This window comes from Rhinoraja longicauda, chromosome 2 (assembly GCF_053455715.1).
Source record: "Rhinoraja longicauda isolate Sanriku21f chromosome 2, sRhiLon1.1, whole genome shotgun sequence".
NCBI classification, from domain to species: domain Eukaryota; kingdom Metazoa; phylum Chordata; class Chondrichthyes; order Rajiformes; family Arhynchobatidae; genus Rhinoraja; species Rhinoraja longicauda.
This window is the reverse complement of record NC_135954.1, coordinates 89,129,506-89,152,689: the sequence shown is the minus strand read 5'-3', so window position 1 is coordinate 89,152,689 and position 23,184 is coordinate 89,129,506. Positions and strand designations below refer to the sequence as shown.

At 42.9% G+C, this 23,184-nt stretch overlaps 1 protein-coding gene across 2 annotated transcripts in view; it reads right to left on the bottom strand.

Moving 5' to 3' along the window:
• Positions 1–19,403: 19,403 nt before the first annotated feature.
• LOC144606702 (transcriptional repressor NF-X1-like) overlaps positions 19,404–23,184 on the bottom strand; it is a 52,917-nt gene continuing 49,136 nt past the window's right edge. For both annotated transcript variants that reach the window (XM_078423014.1, XM_078423023.1), the window contains exons 23-24: positions 22,272–22,376; positions 19,404–19,982 (exon numbers count right to left, since the gene is read on the bottom strand). In XM_078423014.1, coding sequence (XP_078279140.1) covers positions 19,904–19,982; positions 22,272–22,376 — 184 coding nt within the window. In that variant the 3' untranslated portion in view covers positions 19,404–19,903. The remainder of the gene's footprint in view (positions 19,983–22,271; positions 22,377–23,184) is intronic.

Genomic DNA, 23,184 nt, shown 5'->3' with positions numbered 1-23,184 from the left:
CCTTTCGGCCCACTGAGTCTGTGCCGACCAGCGATCCCTTGCACATTAACACAAACCTACACACACTAGGGACGATTTACAATTATACCAAGCCAATTATCCTTCAACCCTGTAAGTCTTTGGAGTGTTGAGGAAACCGGAGATCCTGAAGAAAGCCCACGCAGGTCATGGGGAGAACGTACAAACTCCATATAAACAGCACCCGTAGTCAGGATCAAACCCAGGTCTTTGGCACTGTAAGGCAGCAACTCTACTGCTGCCCTGCTGTGCCACCGTGCCACTTCCACTGAGGGGCTGTTGAGGCCAAAATAATACATACAGACTGTGGTGAGGCAGGTAGTGTTTGATAGGGTGCACGGGTAGGTCGCGTGGGAGTTGGTGCACCCCTTAACATTCCTTCTTCAGGTAGTGTGCTGCTGAACCTAAAATGGAGATGAACCTCATCATTGTTTGTTGTCACTGAGATCTGGCTCCTGAAATAAAGAAAGGGATCAAGGTTTTCCAGCATTTTGTTGTAGATACTTATTGTTTGCTGTTTGTTGGGTGGGGGAGGGTGAATGGGGGGAGGAGTAGGAGGTGGCAGTGTTGTGTAGTGTTGCCAGGTTGCCAAAGGCTTTTATACTGCAAGTGTTAACGATCAGGCCCATATTCTCTCATGCCTCAGAGATGTCTTGGAGCTTGATGTCCAAATATGTGCACTTGCACTTGTTATCAGCACACTGCAGACGATGGAGGGATCTTGCAGTGCACACTGCACGCTGCACGCTGCACGCTGCACGCTGCACGCTGCACGCTGCACGCTGCACGCTGCACGCTGCACGCTGCACGCTGCACACTGATCTTGGTTCTGGAGTAACCATGTTTAGAAAAAATCAAAAGATTAGACTTTTTGGGCAACCTGGGGTGGTTTTGTATGTTTTGTTTAAAGTAAAATTTGATGGCAGACCTAATATATCTCACTTGAATTCAAAATGTGTTCTGTTGCATTCAGTATGCTTCTTTTAACTTTTTGGTATTTTATTTAGTTGCAATTTTAGTAATTTAATTTTTTTCTGAGTCATTGTCAACTCCAAATGAAAATTAAATGGGAGATTAACATTTTAGTTATCTACACTGAGTTCTAGTGGATTGGGGTAGTTTTTCTGTTCAATGTTTATACTTTACATTCTTGGTATGGAATTCTGATTAAAGTTTTGCAATATGTTGCAACAGCTTGAATGATACAATGCACGTATCAGATGCTTGTCGTAGATAAAGAGCACTACAGGCCAATATTTGAGATTTGATTACATAATGAAAGCATGTTAATGCTAATGTTAATGCTAATGTCAATTGAGAACCAAAAGGCTGATCTAGTTGTTTTTCAGTGACCAGTTTCTGTATTGCAAGTCATGATTTCTGTGTCTGTTAAGGTATCACAGTGATAGGTCATGATTCGGAGGGACGAAAGCGTGTGACTCCCTGTGAAGAGGCTGGGTGCTATTCCCAAATCATTAGTTACAATCGGGCGTCACTTGATCAACTTGAGGCTTTGACAGAGATCTCAAAATCCTGTGAACAATATATCAGCGTAAGTCATTCACATCATTACCGACATCTCATGCATTGTGGCACCAGACTGTGTTGCAGATTCTATGTTTATTTGTTATCTTTAATTAAAGATGTGTTATCCTTTCAATAATCCAGGTTACCTCCTGTATCCCTGTTAACTGCTTTTTCAGTTAGTGACCTGTAAATTGAGACAAACAGTTGTCCTTGAGGAATAAGAAAATATGAATATTGGGTACTGCTTAGTGGCTGAAATCTTTACTCCAAACTTTCCTTTAAAAAAAAAAAAAGAATAATTAAAATCAGTTTTCAGTTGTTTATTTTTCGGGTTTCCTTGCATCATCTATTCACAGTCCTTTCATTTCTATCGCCCTACTATTCCTTTTTGAAGTGGAAGCAAAATGCAAAAATTGCTGTTTGATCATCTTCAAACTGTCTCGAAATGGCAGAGGCATCAATGTCTGATGGGTAGCTTCCCAATTTTTTCTGCCGTTTTGACAGTCCCTACAAAATGTGACTGCGTTAAAGTAGCTTCTCTTGAGATTTTTATCTCTAAGGAAATACTAATATACACTATACAAGGTTCAGACAGGAAAAGAAATGAACAGACACAGTTATCTGCTACATCTGAGTTCAGTGAAGGATATGGTTCAAGAAATTTTAACTCATTAAACAATTGTTTATATCTTTGTCCTGGTTAGTTGGAGTGTCGCCATAGCCGCTTCCTCGGGGAACACTGGGGTTGGTGGGTGTCGCGGGATGGACGTAAAATAAACTCCTGGGGTGGAGCTTCAACTAACAGTGGAAAATGTGCATGTGGAAACAATGGTAAGAGCTACAGATAATCATTAAATAAAGAGAAAATCCAAACACATGACTTTTTTTGTGAATTTAACACTTCCCCTTTTTTCTTAAATAACGAAAGGCTTAAAAATGACTATTTCATTAGGTCATAAGGAATAGGAGTAGAATTAGGCCATTTGGCCCATCAAGTCTACTCCGCCATTCAATCATGGCTGGTCTATCTCTCCGCCCTAACCCCATTCTCCTGCCTTCCCCCACCCAAAACATGCTATTTAGTTCTCAAATAATATTAGAAGATGAGATGATTCATGATAATTGGCCCAATCCCGACCTGTGATGGGGAAATCTCTCTAAATATTGTATGTAAATTATAAATTATAAATTATAGCTCCTTTAAGCCTCTGGCAGCCATGATATAACATTGTCTAAATAAAAACGTGACCAATATGTGGGATTTAAGCCTACTGCATACTTGGAGCAGACTGAAAGTTGCAGCAACCAAAACAGGTAAACAATGCCTTTCTTTCTCTTGGGGCAGTGTGAAAACTCTATTGAATTATTTAACTGGATTGAATGATCTTGTAAAGATTTATGAATATCATGGCAGTCACTGGTGAACATACAGATATATTAATGTATTTATAAATCCTAAATGTTATGAATAGGAAAAATGTTCTAATATTTTGATGCATTAAGAAAAGCCAATGTGTAGGAAAATAACTGCAGATGCTGGTTCAAATTGAAGGTAGACACAAAATGCTCGAGTAACTCAGCAGGTCAGCATCTCAGGAGAGAAGGAATGGGTGACATTTCGGGTCGAGACCCTTCTTCAGAGAAAAGCCAACATATTTTTCTCCACAGGCACTTGTGCTCTTGGTCTTTCCACCTGCAATTGTGATGCAAATGATGCCGTTTGGAGGCAAGACGAAGGACATCTGATGGACAAAACCGTTCTTCCTGTGAAGGAAGTGAGGTTTGGAGATACAAGAGATTTACCCATTGAGATGGCATTTCACAGGATTGGTCCACTTCGTTGTTTTGGACAGAGTAAGGCTTCTTGGAAAACAAATGGGTGACTTTTTTTTAATCCAAAGCAGTGTTTCAAGTTTGTTGAACTAGACTCAAATTCAATGTGACATGTTAATATTGAATAAATATGATTAGTAAAGGAATTGGTGTTAGCTGAATATTAGAGATAATCAAACACTCCATGATTTTTCCCCATTTACCTGTGCTTGGTCCATAGCCCTCAATGCCCAAGCAATTCATGTGCCCATCCAAAACCCCTTGCATACTGTTAGGGACCCAACGTCAATCAAATGTTTGATGACACTGAGCCTGTGGTCACTGGAGTTTAGAAGGATGAGGGGGGACCTCATTGAAACTTACCAAATAGTGAAGGGCTTGGATAGAGTGGATGTGGAGAGGACGTTTCCACTCGTGGGAGAGTCTAGGACTAGAGGTCATAGCCTTAGAACTAAAGGGCTTACCTTTAGGAAAAAGATGAAGAAGAATTTATTTTGCCAGAGGGTGGTGAATCTGTGGAATTCTTTGCCACCGAACGTTGTGGAAGTCAAGTCAAAGGATATTTTTAAGGCAGAGATGGATTCTTAAGGGCCTGTCCCACTTGGCGATTTTTTAGGCGACTGCCGGCAACTGTCATCGTCGCTGCAGGTCGCCGAAAAACTGGCGACTGGACCCCCCCCCCTACGACAATGTTTACGACAAGCTACAACAACCTACCACCTGGTCGATGTCAAGCTATGGCAAGCTACCGGCAACCGGTGACCCAATCGTCGTGACTTAGGACGTTCACCTACAACCACACCTACGACCACACAGGCGACAACCTATGACAACTGAAGTACATCTACGTCTACCCGTGACAAGCTACGACCCTGTCTGCGACAACTGAAGACAATTCACGTCACTTTGGCCTCCAGTTTTAACGCCGGTACCTGTCATCGGTTGAAGTAGGTTGACGTAGGTAGTCGCCAATGGAATTCACCAAAGTCAGCACCGGCGACAACCTACGTCACCTGGTGACAACCTATGACAGCACCTACATCAGGAGACGTCAAGCTATGATCATTGGCGTCAAACCAACAGTCGCCGAAATTTTTTAAACATCTCAAAATCCAGCTGACACCAGAAAAACGCTACGACTCTTTAGAGACTACTGACGACCATATAGGTGACATCCCGGCAACCGTGTGGTGACAGCCTAGTACCCTAAAAAATCGCCTAAGTGGGACAGGCTCTTTAATTAGTACGGGTTTCAGGGGTTATGGGGAGAAGTCAGGAGAATGGGATTAGGAGGGAGAGATAGATCAGCCATGATTGAATGGCGGAGTAGACTTGATGGGCCAAATGGACTAATTCTGCTCCTATGACTTATGACTTGATGACTCTCTGGATACATATACAGGCAGAGAAACACATCCTGGACTTCCTACGAACTCAGCACATTTTTGATTATTGCAAGCAAATCCCATTCACTGTGATCTCTGACTGGATGCGGTCCTGGAACATGTACTCAGACAATTGATCACCTGTATATCTCAAAATTTTATACTCCTCAATCATGTCCCCACTTAACCTTCTCTGCTCCAGGGAGAACAAACCTAATCTCTTTAGTCTCTCCTACTGATTAAAATGCTCCATCGCAGGTAACATTTTGATGAATCTCCAACACTAATGCATCTTTCCTATACATTGGTGACCAGAACAGCATAAAGTACTTCAGCTGAGGTCTGACCAACATTTTATAAAGTTGGAGCGTAACCTCCTTGACTAAGAAAGCCCAGTATCCCAGATGCCTTGAAGGTTAACTAGTAATAATATGGAAATATGATTAGCGGGCATTTCTCTGTTTTCTTCATGTTTTAATATTGCATACTATCAAAAGACTTTATGCAAGGATATTTTGTTTGATGTGATCAATTATCCAAATCTGTACTTTTTTTTAAAAGCACAATCCTCTAACTCAGATTCCAGGCACTGTATCTACTCCGAGTTATTCTTGTGTCAGCTGTGAAATGAACTGCTGGAAGCTGGGGATAGACACAAAAAGCTGCAGTAACTCAGCGGGACAGACAGCATCTCTGGAGAAAAGGAATAGGTGACGTTTTGGGTCGAGACCCTTCTTCAGACTGAGTGTCAGGGGAAAGGAAAATGAGAGATTTAGATGGTGATACAGAGAGATATGAAATGCAATATATGAAATACAATGGCAGTAATTTTAATCCAGTCAATCTGACAACTGGCCTGCAGGGATTCATGATGCTGTTGGTTTTGGCCTGTGGTTGCAGGTTCCATTGTGCTGGAATCGTGTGCGGCCCTGAAGGAGGCAGGATTCCAAGAGTCACGTCACTATGTCATTGATCCAGATGGAGTTGGAACAGGAGTTCAAGAGTTTCAAATCTTCTGTGACATGACATCTCATCCATCAAGTGGTAATTGGTATTTATTTGCAAAACATGTCATCTTAAAGTGAGATAAACATCTTGCTATTATAAGTCACCTTGCCTAGCAGAAACATATACAGAAAGATCAAGGTTGAGGCACAGGCAATTCTAATGAATCACATCATCTGTAACTCTCCTCCTTTGTTGAAAATCTTGATCATATCCACATTCCCCGGATAACTTTGCTGTGCTCAGAATTTATTTGCTACCTTCAGAGATAATCTGACCCTATTGCATCAAATTACCATGATATATTGTAGCGTCCTGACTGGAAACATCACCTATCCATGTCCTCCAGGAGTGCTGTCTGACCCGCTCAGTTACTCCAGCACTTTGTGTTCTGTGCAAGTTTTCAGTTCCTTGTGTCTCTGTGATATGTCTTAATTCAGACAATAGTACAAGGGATTACAAAAGTGCAATTAAGAGTCTAATATGCTAAAATAACAGCCCAGATTGTGCTCCTCCTCGGCCCATTGCACCGTAGGGAAGCTCTGGCTAACAGCATTCCACTGGTCAGTCTAGCAGTGTGGGAGTGAGAGGAGTCGACCTCTCACTGCCAACACAGTCTCCGCTTGATGCTGACTGTAGCGTGTCGAATGATCCTATTCAGTTAAATGAGCTGATCAACCTGAATGGAAAAAGTATTTGCTATCTATATTTTAAATTTATTATTACAATTTTAAGTTAACATAACTTGGCTTGGCTTGGCTTGGCTTGATTTGGCTGGAGCTGCCATTTGGTGCCCAGTTGAAAAAACATTCAATGGCAAGAAACCCCACCATTTATTGAGAACCTCTGCAACTTACAGGTTCCACGCAGCGTGATTTCTTTTAGCTGTTACCATCATTCAAAGAGTTATGCTTCCTCTAGCTGTTCCATGGTGCAGACTTTGACAAGAACTGGGAAAGTAAAGCAAACTATCAATAGAACCAACTGAGGCAAGAAAGTGGAGAATGAAAGTGTAGGGTTGAGTGAAAAGCAAGTTTAAAAAAGTAAGAAGTTGAAGAATGTGTGGATATGTGTTAGAACAAGAAAAAGTCACGTGCAATAAACAACTAGAAACTTAGTGGGACGGTCGTACACCAGCAGGAGAGAAAAAGATAGATAGATAAGTCAGCTATATTCTGATATGGGGTCTACACTCATGAGAATACTTCCTCGTCATGACTTGGGAACCAATTGACGCAGTATTCCATCCCCATCCCACTGGGAAACTGGCGATTTAATGTCTAAACTCAAATTTAATGTCTATACTCAAATTTGCTAGGATCGATCGGCCTTAATTTTAACAATTATCTTATCTTGTATCATAAATCAACGGAATCCCCCTGGATTATTTAAATGATACAATTTTCATTAAAAACATCCATCTGGGCAAGAAAGTCAAAAATGACTCGCGCCAAAATGCTCAGTGTTTGCAGCTAGGCTACTAATGCTATCAAGTATAACCTTTTGAGTTTTCAGTGAGGCACTGACTGTCATGTGTTTGGTGCAGCTCTAACCGTGGTGGGCCATGACAGCGAAGGACGCATACGAGTGGCCCCCTGTGAGGGACCGGGCTGTTACAGCAGGAAGATCAAATATGCTGCAGAACTGATCCAGTTGAATGCCCTAACGCTTATTTCTGACTCCTGTGAACAATATGTCAAGGTGAGCTATACCATACAAGACTTAATGAACTGATTTTTTTAAATCCATAGAACAGTGGTTACTGGACCCAAAAGGCTCGGCCACCGACAGTCATTTGTCCTTCCCAATTTCCTACGAGTAGATCAGGATTTGGCCTCTCCCTCGTAGAGCCCTCTCCGTTGTGCTTGAGGAAACTTTTCTGAACACATTTGACAAATTACTCCCTTTCTAAGCCTTTGGATTCTTCTGATTCCATCAGGAACTCTGACTGGAAAACGGGAATTTTCCATTCAATGGGTTCTCTAATTTTCACCTTTTCTCTCTCAAAATCTCCTGGTACCTAATAGGGTTTGGCAATTAACTTTGATTTCTCACTAAGATTAAAAAGGCATAGCTTGTTCCAATTCAAAGAATAAATATGGAAAATAATATGGCTGTGTGTGCTCATCAATAGTCTGGAAACTAGATCCTGTCCAGCCATCATTCTATCTTTGCAACTGTGGCATTATAATGCCACAGAAAACTGACCCCACTGTTAGGTAATGGGAATTGATGAGTAAAACACTATTACTAGTTAAAGTAAAATATTCAACAAATCAGGTGGCAGCTGTAAAAATGACCTTTAATCTTCTCTCTTCACAGATGTTGCCTGACCTGAGTATTTCCCAAATTTCCTGCTATTATTTTCGATATCCTGTCCCAGCAGTTCTGTGTTCTTGAGCAATTTTTGATTGTATTTATTCTGAGTCGTTAGAAAGTTGTACGGTGGGAGGTGTTTTTGCCTGTCCTGACATGTGCAAAGATTATGCGGCACGGTAGCGCAGCGGTAGAGTTGCTGCTTTACAGCGAATGCAGCGCCGGAGACTCAGGTTCGATCCTGACTACGGGTGCTGCACTGTAAGGAGTTTGTACGTTCTCCCCGTGACCTGCGTGGGTTTTCTCCGAGATGTTCGGTTTCCTACCACACCCCAAAGACGTACAGGTATGTAGGTTAATTGGCTGGGTAAATGTAAAAATTGTCTCTAGTGGGTGTAGGATAGTGTTAATGTACGGGGATCACTGGGCGGCACGGACTTGGAGGGCCGAAAAGGCCTGTTTCCGGCTGTATATATATGATATGATATGATATGATTATCCAACCTATCTGTATCACGCATGTGGATAATAACACTGAGCATGTCTTGGGGATAATTGCTTGTTGAACTTTTGCTGCTCTGACTCAACATTTCCTATTGTGCCTGTAGTTGGACTGTCGCCACATTCGCTTCATACAAGCCGGCTGGAGCTGGTGGACATCGTGGGATGGGAAGAAAATGTTCAACTGGGGAGGTGCAACCTCCAATAGTGGATACTCTGCTTGTGGAATTACAGGTACCGAAGAACTCAGCCAAACACTATAACCTGAAATGTTAAGTCTGTTTTCCTTTTCCATAGCTGCTGCCTGGCCAGTTTCTGACAGTTCCCTTTTTCAAGAGTCGTCAAAGAGTGTTTTATTGTCATAAGTCCCAGATAGAACAATGAAATTCTTACTTGCAGCAGCACAACGTAATATATAAATAGTACTCTGTAAACAATAGAATTGAGGGGAAAAAAGTATGTGCATATTTCAGTTATACATAGCCTGAAATTTGAATTTTTTTAATTTTAAAAAGGGCTTCCTGTCCAAATATCTTAGATTTATTAAGACAGTAGAGAATGCCATTAAGCTCATGAAGAATAGACTGGCTTCAAGGTGAGCAAACTCAGCTCTTTCCCCATTGACTCCCAAATGATTCTTCCTTTAGTGTAGACACAAATGCTGGAGTAACTCAGCGGGTCAGGCAGCATCTCGGGAGAGAAGGAATGGGTGACGTTTCGGGTCGAGACCCTTCTTTAGACTTCTTCCTTCCTTTCGTGTTTATTCACTTACTGCTTGAAGTCACTGGTTGATTTTGTTTCCATCATCCCAGTCCTCAGTGAATTCCAGATCATAAATACTCCGGTTAAAAAAAACGGTCCCTCATCCTTAAACTTTTTGCCCCAAATTTTAAATCTTTGCTCCTATTGGTTTAACCTATGATGAGCGTTTGTCGGCACTGGGCCTGTACTCACTGGAGTTTAGAAGAATGAGGGGGGACCTCATTGAGACATGCAAAATAATGAAAGACTTGGATAGAGTGGATGTGGAGAGGATGTTTCCACTAGTGGGAGAGTCTAGGACTAGGGGTCATAGCCTCAGAATTAAAGGATGTTCTTTTAGGAAGGAGATGAGCAATTTCTTTAGTCAGAGGGTGGTGAATTTGTGGAATTTTATGCCACAGAAGGCTGTGGAGGCCAAGTCGGTGGTAAAAATCTAAGGCAGAGATAGATTCTTGATTCGTTCAGGTGTCAGAGGTTATGGGGAGAAGGCAGGAGAATGGGGTTAGGTGGGAGAGATAGATCAGCCATGATTGAATGGTAGAGGAGACCTGATGGCCTAATTCTACTCCTATCCCTTATGACCTTATTGTTGTTGATCCATGTGCTATTAGGAACGGTGATCCTCTATCTACTCCAGCGAAACTGGCCCTCGGTCATGGGTGCTCAACATTCTGTGGTTCGAGGAAAGCAATTCCAGCATCATCAGTCTAACTTTGCAGCTGAAATGCCTTGTATTTAAATATTAGAAAATGTCAATTAATTTTATTTGAATAGCATACTGCCCTCTGGTGACTTAAAATGTTTTCCCTTCTGCGGCTTCAGTCCAGAACTAGTTTTTTGTTTCGTTTCAGATCCGCATAAATGTTATTAATGTAGACAATACATATAGTTCGAATCAAAATGCTGGAGTAACTCAACGGGACAGGCAGCATCTCTGGAGAGAAGGAATGGGTGATGTTTTGGGCTGAGACCCTTCTTCAGACTGATGTCAGGGGAGTGGGTGGGACAGAGATAGAATGTAGTCGGAGACAGTAAGACTGGTGGGACAACTATGAAAGGGGAGGGATCTCCATCCTCTCCCCCTTCCCAATTCTCCCACCAGTCTTACTGTCTCCGACTACATTCTATCTCTGTCCCACCCACGCCTGACATCAGACTGAAGAAGGATATAGACCCGAAATGCCACCTATTCTCTCCATGAATGCCTGTCCCGCTGAGTTACTCCAGCATTTTGTGTCTACCTTCGATTTAAACCAGCATCTGCAGTCCTTTCCTACACACATAGTAAGATCATCAGATTAACTTAGAGTGCTCTCCATAATGTTTGGGACAAAGACCCATCATTTATTTATTTGCCTCTGTACTCCACAATTTGAGATTTGTGATAGAAAAAAATTATATGTGGTTAAAGTACACATTGTCAGATTTTAATAAAGGCCATTTTTATACATTTTGGTTTCACCATGTAGAAATTACAGCAGTGTTTATACATAATCCCCCCATTTCAGGGCACCATAATGTTTGGGACACAGCAATGTCATGTAAATGAAAGTAGTCATGTTTAGTATTTTGTTGCATATCCTTTGTATGCAATAACTGCTTGAAGTCTGCGATTCATGGACCACCAGTCGATGGGTGTCTTCTCTGGTGATGCTCTGCCGGGCCTGTATTGCAGCCTTCTTTAGCTTATGCTTGTTTTGGGGACTAGTCCCCTTCAGTTTTCTGTTCAGCAAAAAAAAGGCATGCTTAGTTGGGTTCAGGTCGGGTGATTGACTTGGCCACTCAATAATTGACCGTTTTTTAGCTTTGAAAAACTCCTTTGCCGCTTTTGCAGTGTGTTTGGGATCATTGGCTTGCTGTGGAATGAACTGCCGGCCAATGGGTTTTGAGGCATTTGTTTGAACTTGAGCAGATAGGATGTGTCTATACCCTTCAGAATTCATTATGCTACTACCATCAGCAGTTGTATCATCAATGAAGATAAGTGAGCCAGTACTTTCAGCAGCCATACATGCCCAAGCCATAACACCGCCACCACTGTGTTTCACAGATGAGGTGGATCTTGAGAAGATGAGTTCCTTCTCTCCTCCATACTTTGCTCTTGCCATGACTCTAATATGTTAATCTTCATCTCATCTGTCCACAAGACCTTTTTCCAGAACAGTGGTTGCTCTTTTAAGTACTTCTTGGCAAACTGTAACCTGGCCATCCTATTTTTGCACCTAACCAGTGGTTCGCATGGAACAGGAAATAAAGGTGTTCTTCATTGCACCTATTTGTTAGGTAAATGGAAGAATAGTTCCCTAATGACAGGAAACAGGAGGTTGAATGTGGTCAATGGTGAACTGGGCATAGGCTTTGCACCCTTTTGTCAGGTAAATGGTGGAACTGTTTTCCAATGACAAGGAACCGGAGGTTAAACAGTGATCAATAGTGAATCGTTTCAAAGATGTAAAATTCACATGTCACAATTGTGTTGCGGGAATATAAAATTTCTGAATGCTGCAAATCTTTGAATTTTGAGTGTTTCCCAGTGTGTACTGTTAAGGCCTTGAATAAACCGACTTTTTTTGAGAAACTTGCTACTGCTTTACGAGATGCTCTTTGTGTCTGTCGCTATCTAAGCCATAGGAGGGCAACTGGGCCCCACCTGAGGCCAGGGTATAGGTTAAACACAAAATTCCCTCCAACAGTATGTTTGAGTTGATTTAGAGCTTTCAACAGTTCAACAGTTCAACAGAGCTTTATTTGTCATTCGGTACCAAGGTACCGAACGAAACTACATAGCAGTCACACACAAAAAAAGAACACAAGACACATGACCCCAACACAAACGTCCATCACAGTGACTCCAAACACCCCCTCACTGTGATGGAGGCAACAAAACTTCCACTCTCTTCCCCACACCCACGGACAGACAGCTCGTCCCCGACCGACCCGCACAGTCCCCGCAAGTGGGTGGAAGTCCCCGCAGCCAAGCCGCACCGGGCGATGGAAGGCCCCGCGACCCAGCCGGGCGATGGAAGGCCCCGCGACCGAGCCGTGCGCAGCTAAGTCCCGTGGCCGAGCCGCGCCGGGCGATGTTAGGCCCCGCGGCCGAGCCACACCGGGCGATGGAAGGCCCCGCGGCCAAGCTGCACCGGGCAATGTTAAGTCCAGCGGCCGAGCCGCACCAGCGATGAAAAGTCCCGCGGCCGAGCTGCGCCGGGCGATGTTAGGCCCCGCGGCCGAGCCGCACTGGGCACTGTTAAGTCCAGCGGCCGAGCCGCACCAGCGATGTTAGGCCCCGCGGCCGAGCCGCACCGGGCGATGGAAGGTCCCGCGGCCAAGCCGCACCGGGCACTGTTAAGTCCAGCGGCCGAGCCGCACCGGGCGGTGTTAAGTCCAGCGGCCGAGCCGCGCCGGGCGATGGAAGGCCCCGCGGCCGAGCCGCACCCCGCGCCGTGAGGAAGAGACCTAAAAGAGAAAGGTTCCCCCACCCACACCACCACCCCCGCACCCACACCACCACCCCCCACACATACACAACCAAAAAAACCATCCCAACACCGACACACAACAAAAAAAAGAGGAAAAAAGACGAACAGACTGCTAACGAGCCGCAGCCGTTAGGCGCCGCCACTAGGACTATTATAGTTTCAAGAGCAAAGAAGCAATAGTTATCTCAAGAAGCAATAGTAGGAATGAACTTGTTAACAATAAAATAGTGAAGAATGCAAATACTATTTTCTCTTTACGGAGATATAACAGTGAACCTATTGAAGGGAAAGGCTTGCAGTTAGTTCAGTATAGTTTATTGTCACGTGTACCGAGGTACAGTGAAGAACAAGGTCATGATGTTGTTTGAGGTAGTTTAAGTAAAATGTAAATGATAAAATAGTAAAATGTAAATGATGTAGACTGAAGTTGAAGAGAATTTTTAGAAGTTCACCGTGATGGTGATCAAGCTGATAAATGAACTTGGCAGAAGAGCTTTCTTCTGATATGTAACACTGATTAACAGTTGGGTCAAAATATACCTTGATCATTGTATCAATTGATGGTTTTTCTTGTTCCTACAGAATCTTGTTCTGCTCCAGGCTTGCTCTGCAATTGTGACAGCAATGACCACGTCTGGAGAGTAGACAAAGGGATCCTGCGAGATAAATTATCATTGCCCATCCAAGTGGTAACACTCTTGGGGACCCCCCATTATAGCGAGTGCATATTTCGAGTCTTTACGTGGCTCGTCCACGGAGAAACTCCTACCAGTAGCGAAAACCACAGGACCAAGGATTGTGCCCGCAGTCTGGGTAGGCTCGATCTTATAGCTGACTCGATCGTGATGAGTCAGTATGAACAAGACAATTTGGAAATTTATCGCTCACCAAGCATGGAAGACCACCACCGCAAGGGTGACGGAACTGAGCCGACCATTCGAGAGGCTAGTGGCTAGTGTGATTGTCCATGTAGCCGTCTTTGTTACATCATCTGATGTGTCATTGTGCCCTCCAACTGTTAGTGTCAGGGTTGGGGTTAGGGTTTTTATGGTTCCGACAATATGCCCGTTACTGATCATTAAAGATTCTCAAAATGTCCAATGTAAGGGCAATGGTGAGATCCGTCAAATTTTTTGCAAAGGATTTGTATTTGTCAATCTTCAGGTATTCCATTAGGGTGTCGTTCCACGCGTGCCATTTCCCTCGAGCACCCATAACGAATCCAAAGAATTTGATTGTCGTCCCTTTAGTCACTTCCGCAATCTGTCCCCTCAGATGCTCATATTTCTCGGTCTTCTCCTTCCACGCACGCTCCAGCTCCATATTGTTGCTCTCGTACCTCACTGTCACATCGACCACTGCCACTTCCTGCCCTTTGACAAAGATCAAGTCGGGCTTCCATATTCTTCCATCCTCCGTTCTGAACCTCGGTTCGATGTGTACAGCCCATCCGTGTTTAGCAACCTGCGCCTTTAGTTTGTCCAAGATCTTATTATGGCGCTTAATCCGTGCGTTTTTGACTGCGAGACATTGTCCTGAGATGTGTGCCAATGTTTCGTTGGCCATTGCACACCTTCTGCACAGTTTGGCCATGTTGGGGCGGCCGTATGAAATGGTGCACCTTGTGGGGTATAAGTTGCACCTCAATAGCAGTCTCTTAATGAATAGAGACTGTTTCATCTTATGATGTCCGTACAGCCATGTGTTGGATGTCGGGTCGTTTTTGTAGTAGTGGATACCGGGGCCCTGGGCCAAAAGCTTGGTCCATTTTTCGAACTCCCATTGGCGCCATTCCGCATATTTGTTTACGGGTTTGGCGTTTCCTTCAGTTCCGAGTAGACTTTCTTCCATTTCACAAATGGTTGAGAGGCTCGCCTCCTCGTTGTCATTCGATTCGGCGGGTTCGAGAAATTCTTCAATTTCTCTTAGCACTTTGAGGTTTCTCAGTTTGTTAATGTGCTCCACGTTGTTATTGCCTCGGAACTGGAACGATGCCGAGATGACTGCATCCTCTGATTTTTCCAGGGACTCGAGCTTCCGTATAATGGCAGATGGAATTTGCACTTCGAGTTTTGGTAGTCCGAGGCCCCCGTCCTTGTTTTTGGAATATAATATTCCATCTGTTGTGTCAGCAGGAAGATGTAGTATTTCTTTCACTGCCTTCTTAATGAGATTGTCCAGTTCTCTGACAGTGTTTTGCGATGCTTCCGTGAGGATAAGGTGGAAGTAAATCCTCGGAATCATGTGCGTTTTTAGGATTTCGAGTTGCTGAGTCGGCTTGAGTTCTGCCTCTCTCAGACTCGTAATCCACTTGTTCAGTTTTCCCGACCAGTTGTCCTCAGTTACTCCTGCCCATGGGTCTATTCGCGCTCCCAGATATTTCTCGAGCTCGCCCGGTTCGATGTGGTTCACCGGTTCACCATTGATTTTCCACTTTTCCCGGGTGTTGTAGAGGAATGTTTTCCTGTATGGTCTACAGTGGAAGCCGGCCGTTTTTTTGATATTTATCTGTAGACCTGTGTTTTGGCAGAAATTCTGCAGGATTTTCATATTGGCCGTCATTCCTGCATAGGAGTCGCTGAGGATTGCTATGTCGTCTGCAAATGCGAGCGAAGAACAGCTGATTCTCCTGTTCTTCTGTGTTAGCGTGACACCCATCTGTGCCTGTTCCAATGTGCATATCAGTGGGTCCATTGTAATGTTAAATAACAGTGGTGAGAGTGGGTCGCCTTGTTTGACTCCCCTTTTAATGGGTATGGGCTCTGTTGCGGTCCTGTCACCCTCTATGACCGTTGTGTTGTCGGTATAGAGACTCTGCACTAGGTGAATGAACCTGTTCGGTATACCCATCCTCTTGAGTCCAACTGTGAGCATTTTGTGACCGATGGAGTCGAATGCCTTTGCCAGGTCTACAAAGACTACCGCCAATTCCTTCTTGTTGCTCTTTGCCCCCTTCATGATATTTTCTAGGATCGCGATGTTTTCATTGCATCCTGGGGTGGCCGCTATAAATCCCTTCTGGCGAGGGTTAAGCGTAACTGCCTCCGACAGTCTCTTCGCGATGATCTTTGTGAAGAGCCGGAGCAACATCGGCCCGATTGTGATGGGCCTCCAGTTGTCGATGTTCTTGAGGAGTTCTGCATCCTCCGTTTTAGGAATTAGCACAGTCCGACTCCTTTTCAGGGCTGTTGGTACGAATGCCAATTTCTGCCATAGAGAGAAGAGGCGAGGTATCACTGTCACATCCTGACCAATGATGTTTTCCAGGTGTTCCACCTTCATCCCGTCCAGTCCCGCTGCACTTTTCGCGTTTATCTCGCTTATCGCCTTTTCGACCTCTTCAAGCTCAATGGCTTCCATTAGCCGGTTAATGTTTGTGGTGCCATTATACGGTGCCATTTTGCTGATGTTGGCTTTGTTGTTCAATTGTGATAGTTTTGCTCGAAAGCAATTCTCCAGCTCCTCCCTTCTGAGAGGGCAGCTAGATGCAACACCTGTCCCTTTACCTCCCCCCTCAACTCCATCAAAGGACCCAAACTTTCCAAAGGACCCATTCTTTCCAGGTGAGACAGAGGTTCACCTGCACCTCCTCCAACCTCATCTATTGCATCCGCTGCTCTAGATGTCAACTCATCTATATCGGCGAAACCAAGCGCAGGCTCGGCGATCGCTTCGCTGAACACCTGCGCTCGGTCCGCATTAACGCCACTGATCTCCCGGTGGCCCAGCACTTCAACTCCCCCTCCCATTCCCAGTCTGACCTCTCTGTCATGGGCCTCCTCCAGTGCCATAGTGAGGCCCGCCGGAAATTGGAGGAGCAGCACCTCATATTTCGCCTGGGCAGTTTGCGGCCCGGTGGTATGAACGTTGACTTCTCCAACTTCAGATAGCTCCTCTGTCCCTCCCTTCCCCTCCTCCTTCCCAGATCTCCCTCTATCTTCCTGTCTCCACCTATATCCTTCCTTTGTCCCACCCCCGACATCAGTCTGAAGAAGGGTCTCGACCCGAAACGTCACCCATTCCTTCTCTCCCGAGATGCTGCCTGACCTGCTGAGTTACTCCAGCATTTTGTGAATCAAGCGGTATACTTTGGTGATACCGAGGATGCACCATTAGAGATGGCCTTTCATACCATAGGAAGACTCAAGTGCAAAGGAAAAGATGGGACACAGAAGAATCATCAGTCATTATGATGGTGTTAGCAATTGTGGAAAAAAATTATCACTGTACCTCGGTACAGGTGACAATAAACTATACTGAACTAACTGCAAGCCTTTCCCTTCAATAGGTTCACTGTTATATCTCCGCAAAGAGAAATAGTATTTGGATTCTTCACTATTTTATAGTTAACTAGTTCATTCCTACTATTGCTTCTAGAGATAACTATTGTTCGCCACCATGAGAGAAATGTAATTATGCTTTAAGTTGGACTGGACTTACTCAGATAAGATTTAGCTGCCACTTTACTGACATTTTTAAACATTCAGCGCAACAGGTCTATGACAATCTTTACCCTCCAAGCTTGCTAACCTGTCCTATTTATTGAAATACTCTTCAATCCCTTTCTTCCTCCTGCACTTTTCCATCTCTTTTTTTATTGATTTGTGTACAGAGACTGCCATGGGCTAGCAGTTAACATCTTTTATTTTTCTAAATATTTTGTTCCTTTGGTCCAAGCCTAAAGAAGTGATCAGAATATCTATTGTCTCTCCCCGCATCTATATATATATATATATATTACTAAAACTCTCATCTTGTATATTTGTGGGTTTGTGGATAGATTGTTCCCAAAATGCAGGTAAAACTGTGCACGATAGCACAATTTTAGGCTCACCTTACTCGCCCATTGGCTTGCGGTTCAAATGGTTGTTTTATTTCAAAAGTTATTAACTTTTTAAACTTCAATAAATACCTTTTCCACTTGTCATGCCCAAGATGGCCACCAGGGGCGGGACCCACCCAGGTGATGGGAGTGGCGGCCAATGGGGGGGGGGGGGGGAGGGGAGCGGAAGAGGCTGGACCGGAAGGAGGCGGAATGGCAATCAGGAGAGGCCTGCACCAATGGGTCCACTCGGGCTAATTACCTTTAAAATGTACCCAATGATTTGTATTGGATCTATAAATTCTTCCCAAAACTTATCGCTTCATAAATTGCTAATTTCGCCAGTCTCTCTCATTTGGACTGAAACTGATGTGTCAAACTTTAAAAAAAAAAGAGGTGGGAAGGTAGAGTTGGCTATGTTTTACATATCTGTTGTGCTGCTGCAAGTAAGAATTTCATCGTTCTGTTTCAGGACATATGACAATAAAACCATTCTCTCACTCTTCCTCTATAGATATAATCCATTAACAAAGCGCAAGCTGGCAGGAAATACAGACAGTACAAGTCTGTGAAAAGAAAGGAACATGGTCTTTGGATGGTTAGACTGAGAAATAAAGAAACAGCAGAACACATTTTGCTTACACCCAATGCAGCAAAAACTTATTGTTGCAAGGATACAATGCAAACTAATAAGATTCAAATCCACAAGACCCTGGACTTGATGACTGCATTCTTGGGTCATAAAAAAGTGTGGATACCATTTGTTTAAATATTCTGGAACAATTTCAGTACATTGGACAATTGCCAATGCAATGCCCCTGTTCACGAAAGGAGGGATAAAGCAAGAAAGTAAATGTCAGTCAGCCTGATACATGTTATTGGGAAGATTCGTTTTTTAGTTTGTAACAGGGCAGAAACAGGCCCTTCATTCCACTGAGTCAGCGCCAACCAGCCATTCCCATATACTTGTACTATCCTACACACTAGGCACCATTTACAATCTTTACCGAAGTCTTTATCCTACAAACCTGTACGTCTTTGGAGTGTGCAAGGAAACCGGAGCACCCAAGTAAAACCCACGTGGTCACGGGGAGAACGTACAAACTCCGTGCAAACAGCCCCTGTTGTCAGGTTCAAAACCGGGTCCCTGGTACTGTGAGACAGCAACTCTGCTGCTGCGCCACTGTGCTGCCCCAATCGTCCAATTTATTTAGTAACAAGACTTGTAATATAGTTAAATGGCGTTAATGTGGTTTAATAAAAGGGAAATGTAACAAGCAGGATGCATAGAGGAACCAATGTATTTCCCTTACTTGAAATTTGGATTCTTTGCATCCATGTCACAACATCCTCTGACCTATCTTTGTATTGTCAGCACATTTTGCTCAGTGCACTCATCCCTTTATTTTAGCCATTAATGTAGATTGTAAATAGTTAAAGTGCCAATACATTAGGTGCCCTGCAATATCCTACAAGTTAACGCTTTCTCACGGACAAATTATCAATCTATTCTGACCAGGTTCTGCGTTACCAGACCCTCATTCCTCAGATTTTCAGAAGGCATTAAACTGTGCATAGTAAAAGGCTACTACACAAGGTAAGATTTCACAGCAATGAGATAATATATGCAGTTATCTAAACAATCAGCAAAAGGTATGACTGATTGAATCAGTCATGGAGAAAATGTTTAAACAGTTCACAACCAATGGGCCTGGGTAATTATGGGGTGAAAAGTTCCCAATGAAAAATCATCCTTTAATGCTTAACTACTTGCTACTCCACACATTCCCACGACTAGGTTTCCATGCGTTAGTTTACACACAGTTAACACCGGAAGACTGCATCATTCATATGTTCAAATTAATTTCATCTTTATTGAGTGCAATAATTACACAACTACCTTTAACATTATCACCCTGAAGCAGATTTATCAAAAGCACAAACCAAGGGAGAAAACAATTAAGCCTTGGATCAGCATTGTCTGCAGCAGCAACACAGAGGCTGACCGAAACACACAGGACACAATTCATCCCATTGATTTTGCTGCTGTCACTTGTTTCCCATGCAATTCTGATATTCTACAGTGTAGATTTGCATTCCAATTTGTTATCAGTTGAATTGAATTTATGATTTGACAAAACTGTCTCTCCTTACAAATCTTCACCGGCTCTCTTATTCATAACTGATCCGGTTACTACTTGTCCCATAATTTCTATAGGATATGTGGTCCAAATATAAACAGAAACCAGCTTGCTTTAGTCTTGAACGTCAAAGTAATCAATGATTGCTTCCTCCTTGAATGGCTTTTGCAGGGCAATTGTTCCATTGTCAATCCTGGATGATTACAGAAAATTATTTTAATTTCAGCATTTTGTAATTAGCAATGTGCATGTAACAACATTTAAGTTGAACTGTTGTGCATCGTACCAATGCAAAATTACATGTGCCTTCTTCTTTCTTCAACTTTGCTGCAACGATTCAGCCAACTGTCAGCTGTGGACACTCATCTACAATAACTCCCAGATAAGGAGAGTAAATTCCAGATCCTTACCTGGACTGGCCTATATGCAACTTCAAAATCTCATGTCTGGTTGATTTGTAAATGCCTCCTCAGTTCAACGACAATTAGAGAAGAGGTAAATGGCAGTGATGTTCACATCACATAAATAAATGGGTCATAGCTCAGCTTTCTCATTCTTTTAAAATCCCTTTATGGCCTCACCTTATTTTGCCTTATTTGATTAAAGGTCAAATTTCATTTGCTAATTTGACCAGGAAGATTTTACTGTGTGACGATTTCTTCTCGGTGAATTCCCAGAATGAGCTACAAGAGAAATATTCTGCAGAATGGCCGAGGTCCTATAACAGCAAATTAAATAATGAAATAAGCTAAGATCTTAACTGGGACTATACAGAAACAATGTAGTTCTGGGGGAAAAGATTGGATAAGATTAAATGTTTTCTTTGGAGCTGAGGAGATCATAGCAGACTTAAATGAGGTCCATAAAATATGAAGGTCTTTGACAGAGTAGGTTGGAGTACCATTTTTCCTAAGCAGAGGTGTAAAAACACCAGGGGTCATGGATTTAAAGTAATTGGTAGAAGTATTGGTGCAGGAGACGAGATAAAGTCTAATGAGCGAATTGCTCAAATGACCTTCTTTCTGTGTTTGCACATTTTCAATGATATAATGACAGCTCCCTCTGCCTTTGGGTGTTGCTCTGATCCAGTCTAGTTGTATTCCCCTGTCGCAGGCACGAGGCCCTAGACAGGCAGCGCCTCTACCCGAAGCTAAAAATAAACATACACGCATACAAAGATAGGCCACCAGGATGATCCATAGATTGCCAGCATCGCCTCTCCAAGCCCAAAGCTAAACTGCCAGGAAGAAACCTGTAGCATCAGTCACTCCTCTCGAGGTATGGGCAAACTGCAAGAAGAAGCATGAGATCGCCACGCCTCCCCTTCGAAGACTAGGACTAAGCTACTGGGACAAGCCAGAGATCGCCAACGTCATCGCACTGGCGAGGGACAGTACCCCCATGGTGTCCTGTACTTTCTTACCACTAAATAGAATAAAGCATCCCTGCTGCGAGTATCGGTGTGGTCAATGCCCAATCTGGTGTCATCCTTGACACTACAGATGATAAAGTGTGGCCTTCCACAATGGAATTTGCAATGAACCAAGACTTGGTTGAACATTCACATGCAGGGTTGTGCAGAAGAGATTAATAACTAAAACTAACAATTGTAAGGAGCTTAAGCATTCTCTGCCATACAACAACACTTATTATCATAGGATCCTCAGCAAGAGGTCGTGTTTGGAGAAAAGTGAGATATATAATTATCCTAAACCCAAACTATTGTTTCAAATGTAAAGCTAAGTCTAATAACTGAGAATACATAATTTCACATCTTCAGTGACTGTTTTTATAAATATGCAATTTTTCTTCCTTGAATTACTTCTTCGTAAACCCAATGCAAGAAACCACACGAGACTCCATACAATCTGTGCAAATTCTATTGCCTCCAGTCTATCTCTATAGCTTTGTAAGTTTATTTCCCCTTAAGTGCCTGTCCACTTTCCTTTTGAAATCAGTCCACATTTCTACCAACTTCTCGGGCATTAAGTACCAGATCAACATCACACACTGTTTAAAAAAAGTTATTTCCTACATTCCCGTGTTCGCTTGCATAAAACCTTGCTTCCATGTCCTTAGTCCTTTAATGATGCTATGATTTAATTCCAGATAATAGGTTCAGGTGAGAGTTTAACTAAATGGCAGAATTTGAAAAAGTGCGGGCATCGATCAGCCAACTATTAACAATGCATGATGTAGCATTGGCTCGTCTAGTATAGCCAAAAGCCTGGCATCACTGATCTTTCGGCAGCACTGCTTTCCGAATATGAGACAGATGTTATTAATCCATTAAAATAAATAGCATCTCTAAGATTTCCACTTGGTTCCAATTCTGATAATTTCAGAGGTTCCAAAGGAGGAATATCATTTTACATAATTACATTTTTCTTTCTTTTAGAATTAGCTTGTTATTGTTGATAAGAAATTTTATTAGTAAAACCATAGTTGATAGATTAAAACAAATGCACATCTTGGTACTTACTTGGGTATTTGTTGCCTGTAGTGGGCAATTGGTGGAGGTGGTCTAGTTGCCATTTCTCTCTCTATCAAAGTGGTCAGTGAAACACTTGGACATACAGATTTTCCTCTATAAAGAAGAAGAATTTATTGAAATAGTTCAATGAAAGATAAACTGCAACACATCCCATCTTTTTAAGAGTTAAAGTACTAATCTGGGCATATATAATTGATTAAAATTGATTCATCAATTACTTTTCCAATTCCACATCATATATCAGCTCCAGCACACTATCTAATTTATGAACCACTATCTACAAATCAAAATCCAAAGTGCTGGAGGAACTCAGTGGGTCAGGCAGCATCTGTGGAGGGAATGGACAGATGAAGTTTCAGATTGGGTCCTGAAATGTCGTTTATCTATTACCTCCACAAATGCTGCGAGATCTGCTGAGTTCCTCCAACACTTTTTGTTTTGATCAAGGTTACAGCATTTGCAGCTTCTTGTGTCATCAAAGGTGTTTTGGAAATGCCAATGGGTTCCTGTTGTCCCTCCTCCACCAGTTTTGAAAATTAAGTCTTCATTAAAAACTGTTTGATATAGTTGGGCAACTTGTTACTTCATAGTTGGGCAACTTGTATAATAGAGAAATGGAGGATATTTAAAGGTGAAATTTTGAGAGTACAGAGTCTTTATGTCCCTGTTCGGTGGAAAGGAAAGAATAATAATTTGAAAGAGCCGTGGTTTTCCAGGGAAATTGGACACTTGGTTCGGAAAAAGAGGGAGATATACAATAAATATAAGCGGCAGGGAGTAAATGAGGTTCTTGAGGAATATAAAGAATGTAAAAGGAATCTTAAAAAGGAAATTAGAAAAGCGAAAAAAAGATATGAGGCTGCTTTGGCAAGTAATGTAAAAGTAAACCCCAAGGGGTTCT